Source organism: Cryptotermes secundus, unplaced genomic scaffold, assembly GCF_002891405.2.
Source record: "Cryptotermes secundus unplaced genomic scaffold, Csec_1.0 scaffold4, whole genome shotgun sequence".
In the NCBI taxonomy this organism is placed as follows: domain Eukaryota; kingdom Metazoa; phylum Arthropoda; class Insecta; order Blattodea; family Kalotermitidae; genus Cryptotermes; species Cryptotermes secundus.
In genome coordinates, this window is record NW_019742439.1 from 24,427 (window position 1) to 43,752 (window position 19,326).

At 34.9% G+C, this 19,326-nt stretch overlaps 1 protein-coding gene across 2 annotated transcripts in view; it reads right to left on the bottom strand.

The window, feature by feature from the left end:
- Positions 1 to 3,204: 3,204 nt before the first annotated feature.
- Positions 3,205 to 19,326, bottom strand: part of LOC111873049 (ras-specific guanine nucleotide-releasing factor 1) — a 233,642-nt gene continuing 217,520 nt past the window's right edge. Inside the window, exons 20-27 of one of the 2 annotated variants that reach the window (XM_023867417.2) lie at positions 17,738 to 17,758; positions 13,124 to 13,367; positions 11,273 to 11,452; positions 9,421 to 9,518; positions 9,248 to 9,332; positions 7,466 to 7,663; positions 5,848 to 6,045; positions 3,205 to 4,200 (exon numbers count right to left, since the gene is read on the bottom strand). In XM_023867417.2, coding sequence (XP_023723185.1) covers positions 3,985 to 4,200; positions 5,848 to 6,045; positions 7,466 to 7,663; positions 9,248 to 9,332; positions 9,421 to 9,518; positions 11,273 to 11,452; positions 13,124 to 13,367; positions 17,738 to 17,758 — 1,240 coding nt within the window. In that variant the 3' untranslated portion in view covers positions 3,205 to 3,984. The remainder of the gene's footprint in view (positions 4,201 to 5,847; positions 6,046 to 7,465; positions 7,664 to 9,247; positions 9,333 to 9,420; positions 9,519 to 11,272; positions 11,453 to 13,123; positions 13,368 to 17,737; positions 17,759 to 19,326) is intronic. The other variant, XM_023867418.2, reaches the window with a different exon arrangement.

Sequence of the window (19,326 nt, forward strand, 5' to 3'; positions counted from 1 at the left end):
TCTGCATCACTTCAAAAGATGTATTGTGACTGGGTGTCACTCCAGTTACCTTTTGTATGAAAAACATTAACTACACATCTATAATCAATGATCATAGTACAGTACAACACAAATGGGGGAAGACATTCGTATGAAAAGTGATGTTATGTACATATGAAGTGAACTAGGCAATTAAGAATCTTTGACATTTACATGTTACATTTCTTAAAGAAGCAAAATTCATTTTATATATACAGGGTGTCCCAGGAGGAATGTGCCAAACTTCGGGAGGGTGTTCCTTATGTTAAAGTATGCCGATATAACCCAAAACACCTATGTCCAAAGTTGAACGGTTACGGAGATAATGGCCCAAGAAAAGTGTGGTCTTCTGGCAGGTCCAAGCACTGTACCTCGCTGTACCTCTCAGCTGAGAGCCCTTATCTATGTTTGTCCTTGAGTGCGATGATACTCCCTAGCCGTGCTTATGTAGTTGGCTCATACCAGAACGCGCAGTCAGCACGTTACGTCATCGCTCGCCAGTCATGTGTTATGTATACTGCTTGGAAACCTAAGGACAATTATGACATGGCGAGCGAGTATTTTGTACTTCAATTTTATGGCTTTCCGTCACTCACAAGTTAGTTTGATGTTACGTACATTATTAACATTACAGAATCCACATATTCCTGCCAGTTTTAATATGTATTTTGTAATCAACAAGTGTGTAACCCCGGTCAAAGTTTGACACTTCTCTGGCCATTATCTCCGTAACCGTTCAACTTTGGACATAGGTGTTTTGGGTTATATCGGCATACTTTAACATAAGGAACACCCTCCCGAAGTTTGGCACATTCCTCCTGGGACACCCTGTATATATATATATGGGGAAAAAATTTCCATGATTATGGAGATTTTAGATAACATAAAATTATCAGAATTTTGGAACAATATTCCTCCAATTTGCTACTGTTACAAACATTTAGTCTTCATATACTCGTACAATATTAAAACCAAATGGGATTCATTTCAACTTACATCCTCAGAAACACAGTCGAAGAATTGTCAGCTACTAGCACTTGGAAATGGATTATTCTATGACATTAATGGAAGTAATTTCATATCATACTGACCACTATTTCCATTTCCATCAACACTCTGTTCATCAACTTATCAAAGCCACTATTATTTATATAGTGGCATCCATACTGGAGTTTCCAGGAGCTCAGAAAAGCTACTTTATGAAATGTTTATGTACAAAACACAATGCAATGATATTTCATTAACTTTAATAAGACCCTAACATTAACATGTTATGGCATTTATTTTCAGGCAATGTGAATGAATATTTGAAGAGCCTGCTTCATCTTACTCTCTCAAGTTACCAATAATTTACTATTACGACTTCAGAAAACTCCTGACATAAAGACCTATAATTATTTCCATAAAAATACTATATGTACAGCTACATACATTACATAATCCAGATGATTTGTTGTAGAATAAAACTATTTAATTTAGGGGTTTCATGTACACTGAATTATAAAATAATTTTATCAGTTAAACCTGTATGAATTCTTACAGTGTCTCTTCCTTTACCACTTTATGAACAAAGTTGAGTCATATGAGCAACAGAACATAAAAACACTCCATTAAATTTACTACCAGTAATTTTTATTTTGAATAGCATTAGTTTTGGGCAGTTTGTAGATGAATTATATCCATACTTCCATCCAAGAACAATGAGGTTAATGAAATCAATTTCAACTTGCAAAGTACGATAAATGATACATTTATCATTTATCGTGTAGAGTGCAACAGGATGCTTAAATATAATATTGCAAAGTACAATATTATTCCTTACCGCAATAATTCATCCTCTAATTAGGACACTAGTATGCCATGCAACTGGTCACCTAGCAGCTCAAATGTCAACAAAATGTGCATATGATCCCTATATTCATCATAATTTTTCATTCTACAAAGAACTTGAAGTCGCTTAAGAAGAACCATAAAGCCAATCATAGCAGTTGTAAAGGACAGTTTCACAAGTGCAAGGTATGAAATAATACAATACTTGAAATGTAACAACTAACATACTAGTTAATGAAAAGTACTGCTTACCACATTAACTGCCACTTCACAAATCATATCATATATGAATTTATTGTTCTCATTAGCCCCAAATTGATAACAACAGAAAATCAGTATTAATTAAGTAAAGATCAAGTTGTCCTCGTGTTTGAAGACATATGAGAAGGGCGAAAGTAAGCTCCGCCCTTCTTTACAATGGCACTAGATGGATGGGAGTGGTCAGCTTTATGCTCTGGTCACTTTACCACCAGGGAATGAGGCCTCAGTAACCACTGGATAGGAGGTTGGGTGTGCCACAGAACTGGTATGGACACTAGGGAGGAGCGAAAATCTGTAGTCCTTGCCAGGAATTCAACCCTGGCTTTTCAGCCTGTAACCTGTTATGACACCAACTGATCTGCCCCAGCTCCTATTAATCGTAATTACTGATCCAAAAATTCTACCCTCATTAATATAATGTTAAGACAAGAGCAGAAACACCGAGACTGCAAACAGTTGCTTCTGTATATTCACATATGATAAATTTTCTGTCCCCCCCAGCCCCCAATGCTACCTAAAGCAATACTGCCAAATCATCATCTCATAACGAAACGTAGTTAACTGCAGTAAGTAATTACTGTATAAAGGAAGAGACCAAATAGTGAAAGCATTATAACATCTTCTCTAATGCAAATGAACATCAGGAAATCCAAAAATGTATGATATTAGTTCAGTGGTAATAAGTTTTATCTGTCAATGGAATATTAGATCACAAATACCTACATGACCCAAGACAGTTTTATGATGGTCAACTGCAACTTATTTCTATCAAAATGTTCTCTCCTACTCAGAAATCTTTATATAGTTTAGTGCATCATAATTCACATCACTGCACAGTGAATCTTAAGCATGGAAAGCTGGACGAAACTAAAAATATAACTAGCAATAGTTTTATTTATTATAAAATATTTATATTTCTTGGTATAGAACCCCATGAGCTTTTGAGCAAGACAAGTTATGATACATTTCTGTTAGCTCAGCACAGTCAGTTCTGTCATAGAACCCTCGGTTTTCCACTCCATTTGCAAGGAACAGTTCCCCCACCCCCAAGCTGGGTGTTCTGAACACCAGTTTCTCTAAGATGTAAGATATCCAATTCTTATAGAATGTTTCTCACAGTATCACTGAATTCCATCTGGTTAGATGAAACAGCAAAATTGTGCGGTATTTCTGTGGCGGCAAAAACAAATTGTCTTTCAGATATGTTCTTCTACAGCCATATAAACAGTCACAAAATAAAATGAAACCAGTTAATGAAATTTTATTAAAGGACAAGCACCATTTTGAATCATTTTATAAACTCATGACATGAATCCATTCACGATAAAGTGAAATGTCAGTTTCACTTTTAAGCTAGGAAGTCAGTCATGATGGACATCTGGAAATATTATACTAACAACTGTGTGTGAGAGACATCATAGCTTTCTGCATAGTCTGTTATTATATGGACTGCCACGTCTTTATTTTCACCAAACCAGCAATAAACATTGAAGAAGTTAATACACTTTAAGAGCATCATCTTGTATTCAAGAATTCTAGGTTATGTAACAAGAGGACAGCCCTTATGCATATCACCACTGAACCAAAACATGCACTGAGCTTAAAAATGCATCATGACTGAACCAGATGTCTATGACTGCATATGACTACAGCTTTCCACAGAAATATGACATCAAGTATAATATCTTCTACAGATGCATTGTCTTCTGACAGATTATATTCCATGTTCTTCAGTGAATAATTTACCTGGTTATTACATGGCAACTCCAAAATTTAAAGAGAGAACAACTGTGGGATGTACATCTAAGTAGAGTAATTCATGAGCAACTGCAAGTATAAAGGCTAAAGATGATACAACGAACTGTGAAGACCGCATTAAGATCTTGGTGGGGTCTGAGAGAGTGGAAGTTGTGCGATGGCCGAGGAGCTGAGACGCGAGGTTCGTGGTTCAATTTCCAAAGACATTCTATATAATTCATCATCATCCAGAAGTAATGAAGGATCCAGCAAGTAATTGGTGACTTTAGTAATTAGATCAATCTTGTACGGAGTTTGCTGGAAGAGCCGGATCTCTCGAATAACATGTGCAATCTGTGAACATATCCATGCTGTTAGAAAAACCTACTGTATTCACTGCTATGAAAAACAACTCTACAATTCTGTTCAACACATACACAAGGTTTTGTTACTAGTCAATTCAGAAGAAAATGTGTAATCAATTTTTATCATTTGAAGTGAAGAATTTTTAAAACAGAATATAAACAGAAATTCAGATAAAATAAAAACCATGATATACGTCTGCAGGAATGGAAATGTGTTATCAAATTATAAGAAGAAAATCCATGAAAAACATGAAGATTTAAATACTTAGGAATAGTACTATATCAACATGAAACACTGAAAAGGTAATATATAATATGATGGTTTCAGTAAGAGAGTTGTATGATGTGTTAAACTGTAGTTTCTAATCTGAAAATATGTTTACTAGCCACATGAAGAAATCAGTTAAAACTATGAACCTAAAACAATTAACATTTATCAGTAATCAGACATTTTAACACGTAAACACACATTGAAGTAACAAATAAGAGAAACGAGGTTTTGAAGGAAAAACTAGAAAAAACTAAAGGAGATTAACATACAAAGCAAGCAATAAAATTAAACGACCCCAACAAATAACACAAAACTCACAGATAAGGTGGCTTGGATATGTACATAAGACAGAAAATTAAAGATATCCTCAGAAATCTCAGCAGGCAAGGCAAGAGGGCTGAAAAGCTAAAGGTAGAACTACTATAACTTGGGGGGGGGGTCTGTGTGTGTGTGTGTGTGTGAGAGAGAGAGAGAGAGAGAAAGCAGAAAACGAATAATAGGATAGAATGAAGCCAAAATCAAAGCAAGAACTAGTAAATATGATAATCTCTTTTGAACATTTATATTCCATTAGTGAGAACAACCAAGTGAAATAAATAAAATAACTGTAACTATGGAATAGTCATGCCATGTGTAGTAAATCTCATCAGATGTAGGTTTGTACAGTGAGGTCTCATTTTAAATGAGAAATATTTGGGACACTGCTAGATACATGTATGTTTCTTATATAAGAAACATTTTAACCAGATTTGGAAACCTTAATGTTTTAAAAATTAGAATGATCTTAATGAAGACCGGGTCCAATGGCTGGCTTTTGGGTTAGTGGTGTTGAAACTTTATCCAAATCACTTTCAATGAAATATCCATTTAATGTTTCTGCAGGGACGAGTGATTTCAACACTGAAGAAAGGAAACAGATAACGGGGCTAGAACTACAGAAACTGAATGTCAATGAAGGAAATGCAAAAACATGGATTTTATCTGTAATTTGTTGGCCATAAACTTAAGATCTCATCACACCAAGTACCTTTAGGAGTCCATTAATGCCATGTTAAGAGATTTAAGTAATTTAACATACTGCAAATGAGTCTACAGCTGAAGAACTCTAAGTGAACAATAGTATACTGCCAGGCTTGACCCCAATATTGTGGTAATCCTGCTTCTGCAGGAAAGGCAACAAGGTCCATGACATAAGACACATTTCTATAAAGTGCTGAAATTACATAACTCCCAATTAAAGCATGGGGCAGTGGAGAAACAACATTCATATATATTGACTGCAACACGTAGGAAAACATTTTGAATTCAAGTGAGAATGTTGAGAAATCCAAATGTAACCCTATATAAAATTCATGTTCTGCTTACCATTCTCATCTTAGAAAAGTTGAGGAGCCCATCTTCTGTAAAGTTGGGTGTGCCTTCTTCAATAAACGAGAGGTCAGTAAGGTACATGCCAAGATATGGTATGCAGGGAGGATCACACCGATGTAAAGCATCACGCAAGTTTCGGAAACGTCCATCTGATGAAACTATGTTCTGCAGTTTCTCAATTGTTTGCTTGGTCTGGGAAGGGAGAGAGAAAAAGAATATTTACTATGTACTTGTATGTACTTTATATAATATATATGTATGAATATACATATAAATACTTTCTTCAGCTGATGTGAGCCAGTATGCATACCGGAAAACATTCAATGTGAAATGACAAAACTTTTTGGAAGTCGGTCATGCATGTATTGGTGCATTTTATGCTCTGACTTTCAGGCTAAAACCATGTATTTATGTTTGAACATAAGTGTGTGTGTGCATATACAGTGCAACTTCATTATTAAATGAATTTATCAAATTCATAAATATAGAAGTACTTGCTGTAATGGATACTTGTCATATACAAAAATGGTCAAAATATATAACTAGAGATGTGTCCCCACAAATTCTCATTTATGTTTAATACAATATGACACTAAGGTTTGAATAATGATGTAGGTACAGCAGTATTTCTTCCTCTGGAGTTGTTACAGGGATCTGAAAACGAAGTAACCTAATTAAACATTCATCTCATTAGTAACATTATCTGAACTGAAAAGTTAAAAGTTCTCTTAATTATACAGGACTCTTCTACTCCTGACAGGTTGCTAATTAGCTTCCATCTTTTATGTGCAAAAGCCCCTCTCACTATTTGCTGCAAGTTTGCAAGTCCCACAGACATACTGCTCATATTTCACCACATGTGCATGCATGAGAATAAATTCACTATTTTTATCAGGCTTGAATAAGACAAAACACTTGATCAGTTTAAATTGCACTAATAGTCAATGTAAATACACTAAGTTATGGGCTGTTCTAAAGGGCATGATTGGAGTACATGCAGCTTTCTGATGTTCTTCCTGTAGGAGACAGATATGAAACAGTTATTACACTTAACTGTAAAATGCATGTTATGATAGTGGCACATAAACTGTACATGAACCCATAACTGTTTATTATTTAGCTTGCATTCTTTATTTTGAAAAAATAAACATAGGCTTATGACATTACTTTCCTGTCTGTGTAACCCCCCTGTTAACTTTTGAGTGGCTAAACCGATCTTTATGAAACTTGGTATTTATATCATGGCATCTGAGCCCATCTCAACAGCATAATTCATAATTCCCTTCCACTAGTAAAACCAACATTACAGCCCCTCAGATTTGTCTAGCAAACAGTCTTGGTGTATACCAGATAAAAAAAAACACCACCTTTTTTCTATTGGGATGCATGTTTAGAACTCTGTTGTCTACCACTGGGCATGGCATGGACCACACAGAAAACACTTCTTGCAAGACCTTTCCAATTGTTATATATAAAAAACTACCTCACAAGCACGAAATGAATGTTGTAGCCATCACACTTCATATCTTGCCATATTCCTTTTTATGGAATTTACAAAACACTCAGATGTGGTACATTAACAATGTTACAATGGAGACATCACAGTACGTACCGTTTTTGAAACTTTTTCCCAAGTTTTCTTCAACCTGAACACAGAACTGTTGGTGAAGGCAGCACACACCTGCAGAACACCATTGAAATTATGTAGACATCTTGAGATATCTGCTACAGCTGCCCATTTTTCAATAGCAGCAATTCGAGAGGCCATATTGGAGCGACGGACTATTTCTGAAACTACTAGCTGAGAAACCTGAAATAAATTTGAAAAAATATATAGTTTTCAGAATAGTTATAAGTGGAACTTAATTTGTAGTATTTTGGCTTGTAGTTTCCTGTCATTTTGGAATTAAGGAACAGTTCCTCTTACATGGTGGCAGTTAGTCAAACGCAACACGGTGTTACTGAATGAACTGGCATAGTAGCAACATTCTAGATTTGTCTTACAGGGATACTGGTTCAATTCTTTGCTGCAACAGTAGCTTGCTGACTGAGGTTTTTCATGTACTCTTTCATTCTCTCCACATAAATGCTGAGAAAGTACCGCAATTAGGCTGTAATCTTTTCATTCCAAATCCCTTCCAATTCATCATTCAATTATTACTCTACTATTCGATGCTATATAGTCTAGCTATTGACTGAACTGCAAAATAAGCCAAGAAAAATCCATGGTGATACACTCCAAAATTTAACAGCTTTCAAACTTCCCATTAGAATCTCAATTTGTAAAGTAACACAGAATATACTGTACTGAAAATTTTGAATATATTATACAAAAGCACTGTGACTATATAACCATTTTTCAAGACAGGAATGGCCAATTTCGTTTGCTCAAGGATAATTACATTATTTACACTGCAGTGTGTGGGCTTATTCTGTGACAAAACACACAAAGACATGGATCTTCCTTGAAAGTGATTAATTTGTTAGCAAGAAGTGAAACAGTTAAATTATGCAACCCAAATTGTTATTGTTTGAAATAAATGACAAGATTCCTTAAAATCTCAAAAAAGAGCTCCATGGGTATTATTTTTTACTTTCTTTTTGTTCTTTAACAATGCTGTCAGTGTCAAGTCTATTTAGTAGGTGTGATAAGCTGATTAATGTCTATGAAGCAGTTGGTGGAATGAAAATTAACACAGACAAGCATAGTACTCAGAGAATACCTGCCCCAGTGTCATTTTGTTCACCAAAAATCCTACATGACCTGAATATGTTTTATACCATAAGGCTGTTTATTGTATGGTTGTTGAATTGCTAATGTTTAATTGTTCTTTTGTGAATGCAGCTGCAAGAGGACAAGTTCTAGTTCTCAGAAATATTAATTGTCAAATTTTTTAATTGCTAGTGGGGTGGGACTAAGTCCCTTGTACTGCGGCCACTTCTAGCCTTTTGTACCAGCCCCAGATGATAGGTGAAGGTGATTTAGGTATATATCTACTTTTCTATAATGTTGTAAAATCTAAGAATCATTTGACACCAAAAATCAAATCTATGTCTAATGACTTGAAAAATTTTAAAATTCAGTTGACAACATTTTTATTGCAAAACTCTTTTTATACATGTGATGAATTCTTTAGTAACAAATTTGCCTAGAAATAAGGATAATAGCATAAACAATTTTAATATTGCATAATTTTATGTATAGTGATGTAAGACTGTTTTTTTAATATAAATTTAACATATGTTTTTTTATCTATTTTAATGATTATAAACTGTACATATATATTTATATTTGTATTGTACTACATTAACTGTGTGACTGGTTCTATATCTATGTATATGGATTTATGGAATATACAATAAATGAACGAATGAAAGAAGTTATATTACAGACCTCATTAAAACGCCTGGTCATTAAAATTATGTGCGGAGCTTTAGTGGCCTTATCTGTTTTCATCCATGCCTGTCCAAGGAACTCCCTGAAACACGAAAATATGTCACATGTATGGGTATCAGTAACTGGCAGGCATATTCATGTTACCATTAATCATTCTTGAAGATACTTACTCACTAGATATGGATATGAATATCTGGTGATCAACATAGGTCATCTGCTCAGCTATCTCAAGTGCTGACAGGGTTTCTATATTCTCCTTGCTTGGTGTCTGTAACAAGAACATACAGATGCCTGCTTATAGCTTTATCTTTAAACTATGCAAAGAATCACAGTTCAGGGGAACATTTTTCACAAGTTTTGTGAAGCACACGGTAGCGTAGTTGGTTGAGGCACTATGCTACAAGCCGGAAGGTCCTGGGTTCAAATCCCAATAAGGTCACTGGATCTTTTTCAATTGACCTAATCTTTCTAGCCACACTATGGCCCTGGGGTCGACTCAGCCTCTAACAGAAATGAGTACCAGGAATATTCTTGGGGGTAAAGGGCTGACAACCTTGCCATCATCTATGAGCCGATTGTCTAGAAAATGTGGGAACCTCAACCTCTCACAACCTTATGGGCCTCCACGGCCTGTTACAGGGATACCTTTACTTACTTTTTTTTTATAAGTATTTGTACTTAGAACACAGACTTAAAAATTAAAAAGGGCATTAGTGGCAATATATTTAAAAATTGGCAACAAGCTGCCAGTAGCATGCAGATTGCTTCTGTATCAGCAGACTAGTATGCGGAGCAAGGCAATTGTTGTTGAAACTCAGGATAATTTTCAGTAATTCATAATTGCACACTTAGATGATACAGGACTTCTTCTGTTTTACTTTTTCACCATAGAAGGCAGGATAGCTCAGGTGGCAGAGCAACTGGATATAGGTTGGACAGTTGAGGAATTGAGGAATTCCATTCCCGGTAGGGGCAACAGATTTTCCTCTTCTCTACAGCATCCTGACCATATCTGAGACCAATCCAGTTCCCTGTCCTATGGGTATTGAGGAGCTCCTTCTTTAGCCAGCGCTTCAAGCTGACCACTCCCCTCCAGCTAGTGCTAAGGTTAAGATTATACAGAGCTATGACTCCACTCCCCCATGAATATTGACGGTATTGCGTTTAATCAATTACAGAGAAGGACAACTTTACCATTTACATCACAAGTAGAAAAATGAACCTAAAGATGTCATAATCTTTTCTGGCAGATTATTTTATGACATTTTCAGGATCTAACTTACACAGTGTGAAATGGTTGGATGATACATGAATTGAAAAAGATTTGAAATGAAGCATTTATGGTCTGTTTGGTGTACTAGAGGAATCTGTGTCTAGGGACTGATGAACAGCATGAACCGCAGAGAGGACAACTGATGTCCCAGCCAAGATCAAACTGAGCACTTCTTGAATACAAACCTAGACAATTACTGCTACGTCTTCCTGTTCAGTTATTAATATTCATCCTAAAATGCAGGTAACAAGACTAGATTTGTTTGAACACAATAACAAACTTAATGTAAATACACTAATCTACTAACATGATAACAGGTGGCAGGCTGAGCGACTCAGCTTATTTGACCCTGTGGATGGAGGCAATACATTCTCCTTAACATCAGTTGACTCTCAACGGAAGACAGTACTCTTCAAAGTCTAAAAACTCGGTAATCCTGAGTGTAATACACACTCCTTGAATCCTTTAGAATGAATGACTCAGAAAGTTAATTTCATTCATGGTTTGTTTCTTAGTACCATTTACTTAAGTACTGATAATCTTAAAAAAGAGACAAATTTCAAGAGAGTGAATAAAATGACTGGAAGTCACAAAGTATATTAATGAGTACTGAGAACTAAGCCATTGATGACTGAAAAGGACTAAATTTACTGAAATTTCAGAAATTTACAGAGAGAACTTTTATAGCAGCAACATAATAAAACATACCACTCATCTTCAAGTTCTGTGAAGAGTTTCAGAGTACTAACCATTGGAGGGGCCAGCAGGAGATCAAGGTCCACTTTACTACTCTCTGGCTCTTCTTTCGTTATGAGGCGGAGTAGCTGGGATGCAGCTTTGTGTTCTGCAGGCAGTAAGTTTGGGCTGCATATAATGTCATCAAGAAACTCAATGGTCAGGTTCTTCAAACACTGGTCCAATTCAAAATCCTAAAAAAAAAAATATATATATATATATATATATATGATATGCAAAAATCGCGCAACTCCTTGTACATGGGTTCTTAGAGCTTATATTTTAGTTATATATTAACAATAATGGCTCAAACAGATCAGATTCTCTGAAATGAGTTTCTTGAGGTCCTTGGCAGGCTATAGAAAAATAGGCAAAAGTGAAGCACAGATATCAGACAAGAACTAAATATAGTCAATCCAGGAGAAAAGTAAAAGAATGCCAACAGAATTAATTAGAATATACTCTAATAATGTCAACTAATCACATTCTGCAAAAGCTGCTTGAATTTAATCCTAAAGAAAGAAGAAAGGGAGGTCAGCCACCACATTGATGGAAGGATTGATTCATCTAACCTGAAGAACAGAATGGGTGAAAAGGCCTTGCAGTTGATTTATTATTGTTGTTGTTGTTTTGCTGTTGCTGCTGCTCCTGCTGTTGTTGTTGTCGTCATCATCGTTTCTCACCACAAAATGGCATAACCATTGGAAATATACTTATTTTAATTGTTTCATATTTGGTCCGTTACACTATCAATCACAAATTGTCAATGAATAATCCGTCGAGTGTAACAACGTTCTTAGGTCACTTATTTATTTCACTCGCCTTACATGTTTCGGTTCAAAAGAAACCATCATCAGAGGCACGTTACAAACACATGAAACCACTGGCGTTGTATTGTACACAGTATGTAAGCTGCGTGATCTGCTACAGATGTCGGAGTGTAAAAGCACAACACTTTCTAGTAACGTTGAATGCATGTACACCTCTTGCATTCCATCCGAAGAATGCCCTCAAATTGAGCCGTCAATGTTAAAATATTTAAAAGCTTAAAACATTTGAAATAAAATTTGGCTCCTTCTTGTTGATTCGTCCCGGTGATGGGAATCGTCAACTTGAGGTTGTGTATGCTTTTGGTCGGATGTGTCTGATGATGGTTCTTTTGAACCGAAACATGTAAGGCGAGTGAAATAAATAAGTGACCTAAGAAGTTGTTACACTCGACAGATTATTCATTGACAATTTATACTTATTTTATTTTTCTCGCCTGTTAACGCTAATTTTAATTTTTCTTGGAATTATTATAAATTTATTGCCATTATATAGACTGTCATATTTTGTATTTTGGTTTTAATTATTTTTGTGTATTTCTGTGTACTCATGCTAACTTTGTAATTGGCCTCTGTGCTGTTAAGTTTTCACGTAAATAAACATGAATTGAATTATTATTTCTAACTGTTAATATTTTAGAAACTATTAACATCCATGAGATTTGAAGGCAATGATATAGAACACAATCAATGGAAATTTGAATATCTACAGAGGCAATTGAAAGATGACGACCCTGATAGAGGATGGAGAAGTATGGGGGTGTGTACATATGAAAAATATAAAAATACATTAATAAACCATTTTGGTTTGTGTTAGACATGAGGTTCTCACTGTGGTGACTATGAATTCTACTATCATTTTTGCTATGATACCATGTAGTCTTGATGCTTGCTTTACTATCTCACCATGAAGATGGAGGCAGTATGATTCTCTGAAACATCAGTAAATTTCTACCAGACTATATGGCGTCACAATCCAGAACAGAGTACTCATGTTATTTTGGTGTATTCCATTGTGGGCGATATTTATAACCATACCTGAGCATGTTTGGATACCCAGTGCCTAAGAACATTCAGCACTCGCATGGTGGCTGCAGTTGACATGACAGATTCTTTCCTTCTGTTCCGTTCCCGACAGCTTCCAACCCTCATGCTTGCATCCCCCACACTGCACCTTCCTCCGGCACCTACAGGCGGCTTAGTGGGCAATGTGTGGTCCCGTGGGTTGCTTGAAGCAGATGTTGCAATAGCAAATGCTGCTGCAGCAGTTGATGTACTACTCCTGCAGAGCAAACAAAATGGATTCTTAAAGAAAATTGAAATTTTATTATTCATTCCTCACAATGTATGTAATTAAATATAACAAGTCACATTAGGTCGTATGTGATACACTGTATTTCTAATATTTCAGTGTTGCTAGTTGCTGCATGTCTGAATTATACTGGTGAAACTAGTATTGGGTATCATATTGTCACATGACCCCTACTTCCTGTTGCACCATCCACGTTACAGTATTTAATTGTTATGATGTTTCATTTTGGATTTTCTGGAACATTACGCATTTATGGATCATTATTTTTGACACATTATTTGCAGATTTTACCTGGAACATTGGATAATGCATCCCAGATAATACTGTTTCCTGACATGCAAAAAATCCGAAACAAAGTCAAATTATGCCTGGGAACAAACATAATAGTGAAATAAAGCAGCTTTGATCAGTGATGAGTCAAAAGGTATATGCAGAATCACAAAATTACACTTTGTAACTACTTAACCAAATGGCAGAGATGGCTTAATACAGAGTCAATAATTGCAAATCAAGAATTAATGCTAGTATGAGCCTAATTAGAGTGAAGAGGTCTTATGTTCTTCAATGTGATGTGAGCATTAAATTTATAAGAACAGCGTGATTCAGTACTGTTTATACCCTACTTATGAACACTGAATATAGATTTTCTTGAGTGTGTATGATTTGCTCTGGTACAGTGTGAACTACTGGTGGATAGTAACAAACTGGTGAGCCAACAAACTGATTCCTTCATAGGAAGCTGATCTAGCTGGTGTTGTCTGGACCTAAGGACCACGCATAATTAGGAGGTGTAATACATTGAAAAGGTATGATGTTGATAATGAATCATATTAATATAAAATACTAGAACTGCAAGAAAATAAAGTAACAGATTACAACAAAATTTCTCACAATTTTTAAAAATTGTTGTTAATTTTTAGAAAATCCAAAGTCAAATATCATAAAACCTGTAAGGATAGATATATAGAGCAAGTTTTTGTTTTTGGGTTTTTTTTAAACTCTTAAAACACAAAACAAAACCTCATTACACAAAGATGACTGGTTATTGAGCAATAAGGAAACAATTATACTTTGGGGGTTTCCAGAATTTTTGTATTGCTTTTCAAGTGTCTAAACCTCTTGAGGGAGGTCCTCTACCATCACACCAGATTTAGTCAAAATAGGTGCAAAAGTGTGGGAATGTGTAAAGGACAGACAGACACACACTCCTCTTCATAGAAATAAGAGATAATATGTACTAATATATAGTGAATAAAAATTTTGTGTCTAAAACTTTCATATTAATATTTGCATACATTTTGATGTTTCCACAGAGATAACTATCAGGATTGTGGCCTTCTGGGTTGTGACACCATGTAGTCCTGTAGGCAGATACTAGTGTTTCTGAAGGACATGCTGCCATTGAGTTCAATTATGTATATTCAGGAATTGGCCCAGTTATGTACACAGGTTAAAAGGAAGACTGTCATGAAGGAGAGGGAATAAAGGAGGGAGCTTGATCCATGCCATTGTGAGTAACCTCCTCATATAACCAAGCAAATTCCTGAATGTACACACTTTGTCTCTGAGCATGATGGCAAAATATGTTCCTGAAATGTTGGTATCCACTTACGAGACAACATGGTGTCACAATCTTAACAAAAAATTTGTTAGAAAATAGATTACAATGTGTAAAACTATGTTTTCTATACAAATGCAATAATTCTTGGGGATCAATCAAGTGATTTGAAAGCTGATTCCATAACTCATTGTTTACTACTAAAAGGCCCATTAAACACAAAATAAAAAGCCAAATCCTATCCAAAATTCTGTCTTCTTGATCTTTAACATGCATCCTTGTTAGTTTGATTATTTAAATGCAGTTCTATGGTATTTTAAAGAGAGCACAACAGATCAATCACATACATTGCCTCAAAGCAATGCAAAATTCCCTGAAACATGCTTTTAAGGGAAAATTCAGCTGTTAGTTCAGGTTACCAGACTGTTTAAAAAATTGAAATATCTCTCTGAGTAAATAATAAAAAGAGCCTAATTTTAACAATTTGCATGCATTTTTACCGGAATGTTTGGAAATGATACAGTCAGAATTGAGTATGTTCTGTGACATCAAAGTGATGGCAGGACACTTTAACTACAGATTTATTACCTCCAAATAGTACTCACTGAATTGTCTATAATTAAAGAACAAGGAACATAAATTTAAGATGAATCCTGTTCCTTCAAAATGGGGTATCAGCCCCTTTTCTCACAGATTCATAATACAATTACATAGAAATATACATATTTAAGAAATCAGGTAGCCTGGTAACCCAGGTTCAATTAAAATCTACAGGTTTGCACAAATGTGATTCTTGCATCAGTGGTCTCCTAAGTTCATAAATTGAAATCATGAAGGTGCAGGAGCCCATGTTTTGACTTGAGGAACTTCCACAGATTTAGCTTGTATATATGTATAATCACAACAAGTTTTAAGCTAATTACAGATTAGACGAAGCAAGAATTTCAACAACAGTTTTCACACCATCAAACAGAAGCATTCCTCTGGATGAAGTGTCAGTTCACTTTATGGCATGCACTGTCATTGCAGTAGAGGTATATGAAGAGAGGACCTTGAACGAGGGCACATTGATTTTCTTACACGTGTCCCCTCCAGTTTACTTTGTTGGATAAGTTTTCACAGCAGTGGTCAATCACAGTCCTCATTTATATTCTCCCTCAGTAATGTAAAAAACTGAGAGATAATGTTGGCAAGAAAATGACTGAAATAACAAAAGATATATTTACTGTCCTTTTGCTGATAAATTTGTAATAACTTTTAATCTTCATTACAATTTCTGAAGGGTCTTACCTTGTCCAATGAACTGTAAAATGGAAGCCACTGATTTTAAATGTACAGTCATTCTCAGTGCTGCATTCAATCTATCCTACTAGCTGCTACATGGAATGTGCTTGAATTTAATTAACAAGTTTCATCAACTGGGCTAAGATGGAGGTTATTTATGTGAGTGATACTATGAGAGGATGGTTACACAGGACATAATGGAAATTCCAGCAAAAACAACAAGCTCTGTTTAATATTATACATATCATCATTTAAGAAATTAATGTACATATGTATATTATTTTTGATAACCTCATTCCAAATATCTGAATCAGATTCGGTATATAATTGAAAATATTTCATTTTTGTTTTCAGGATATTACTTATAGATGAAAGCAGCTCTTAATATCTAACAACTTGCTTTTCAAATTCAAGTACCTGTTGCTATAGTGCTATAGAAACTGCCCTACACTGCCATGTTTAAGCAGATATTTGGATTGATGTGTATGGAGACATGGTACCAGAAGAAATTATATTAATTTTTGGGGGTTTTCTTGTGTGAAAACTTCAGTTATATTGTACATATGTCTTGGTATTTATATGACATATTCCACATCCTAGAGTCATTTTGACTAACTGTGGATCCGGGGAATGCAATGCAATATAATGTAATTTGATTATCAAATTACACACTATATTATTAATGAGATGAAGGGAATTTCAATTTTCACAGAGAAATTCTTTCACTATAGCCTTCAGACATATTGAGACACAGATAACTGTGGCATGAATATGAATATATGAGATATGCTGATTTCTTTGATGTGGCACAGAGATTGACATCAGAGAGTGAACTGTTCATTGAGGAACTTGATCATGAAGGGATTAATTCAAACTCTTATCCTAAGAAACAACATTTATAGAAGCCTTAGTTGGATTTTCTTTCCCTCAATATACTTAGATAAAATTAATTACTTTTGCAAAGTGTTATTTTTTTAATTGTCAATAGGGGCTTCAGTTTCACTTTGCGTGTTCTGTAAGTATGTAATTACCCAAATCAATTTCTTTAGGTGTAAATATTTCGATATATTTTTTCATAAAATTAATTATAAATGATGAGGGAACTGTAGCATAATTTCATCACTCTGAACTGATTGTGTATATCACCTTTGCCATTACTCCTGAATTCAACATCATAATTTCTGTAAAACGTTAAATTCTGAAATTCAGAGACATGATGGGAATATTACAAATATCTGTCTTGTTTGTACAGTTGTTTAATAATTACTCCCTTGCTTGCAACACAATTATTTGAATCATATCCTGTCAGAAATTAAGCCTAACTATAAATTAAAAGCAAAAAATCTGGTTGAAAATTTCTAGCACCATGTCTGTACTACATGAAACTAACCTCAAACAAAACACAAAATGCATTCAGTGCTGGAAAAAGGGCACAGGCAAAATGAAAGAAAGAAATATAAGAAGCAGAAACAGACCTCTTGTGGTCATTGCTACTCACCATAGGGGTTCATGTCCAATGCTGATGTGAAGGCAAAAATACATCACCGCACAGTAAGAGCACGAAAATTAAAGGATAGGGGATGAGATGACATCAAAACATTTATGGAAAAAAGAACAACATACAGCCTTAATTTACAATACGTCCAAGAATGGTCTGAAATTAAACAACAAATTTTTATTCCTACAATTCAATTAATTTTTTGCACTTTTCCATTTTAGTTATGCCCTAAGACTGGTTCCTTAAATACAAATGACTTAAGGAAACTGCAGACATAATGTCTTTGTAATACATGTCTCTGTCCATTGTATTGGTTTCTATATTTGTTACAAAATTATATAGAGCATAAATAGATTCCAAAGGTTTCTGAGTATACGAGTATAAAGCATAGTTTTAGTAATGTAATTGTTCCTTTCAGGAAGTTCAAAAACATTTCTTCAATCAGGAAAGGACCATTCAATGCAACAGCAAACACATAAAAAATCCAAATTTTACACTTTCACTTTATGTCTGAAGTCAGAGATTTGCTATTGCGGTTAAAACCTTTCATATATTTTGTCAGTTCTTCCAGGCAACAGTGACAGGGATTCTGGAACATGTAATTCCATCATAATTTCAATTTGTTTAATTGCAACTACATAACTCTCTATATATTACATACGATAAAGTACAGAGTGATGAAGATCTGCATTATATGGTAGCTGCAGGTCTCAAATGGACCAGACTGAATTTCTTTCATGAAGAGCGCATTGCCATCCATGCCCTAGTGTATCAATTTATTGATAACCAAATGTCTTAGTCTCAGTGATCTGAACTCAATAAAAAGTGGATAGTATAACAAGTCAGTGACATTCTTTTGGAAACAACCTGCTCCATTATGTACAATTTCCATATCTTTTTCGAAGATTTTAATCCAAAAATAGAACTGGGACATGGAGAGAGGCAGAGTTGGCAATTTTTATAATATCTGTCTCTTTCTTTTTTCTTAAGGCATAAAATGTGGTTAGAGAAGAATATTACACAGAGAAGAATATTACACATGAATTTATCATAAACACTGCTTTACAAAATAATGTAACCATTATCCTGCAAATCATACTTTGTTTAGTTGAAAAGATGTCCAAAAAATTATGTATATTCTTCATAAACAAAACTGAAAATTTTCACAGTTTCAGTTGTTTTGTCTTATTTCCTCCATTCTTAGACTTCCTATACTTTGTGTCTTATTATTTAAACTATGTTATAAATCTGGCTGTCTTAAAGGACCAGAGTTCACTGACGTTAACCTGCAGTATTAACAAAACCCTCTACTTTCTATATAAGAAGGAATCACTTGCATATCTACCAAACCTCACATTTACAAACATGTCCTATGGAGAGGTCATGTGGTGTCTCTGCCAGGGTATGGGCTTTCTGCTATGAGTGATAACTGTCTCTCTCACCAGCTATCATACTCATTCAGACATGGTTATAATGAGCCTACAGCAGCACTGCAGAGTGAAGGTTACTGTCCCATTTGCTATATCTGCCTTACACATTTCTCAGGTTATTTATTATTATTATTATTATTATTATTGTTGTTAATTGCA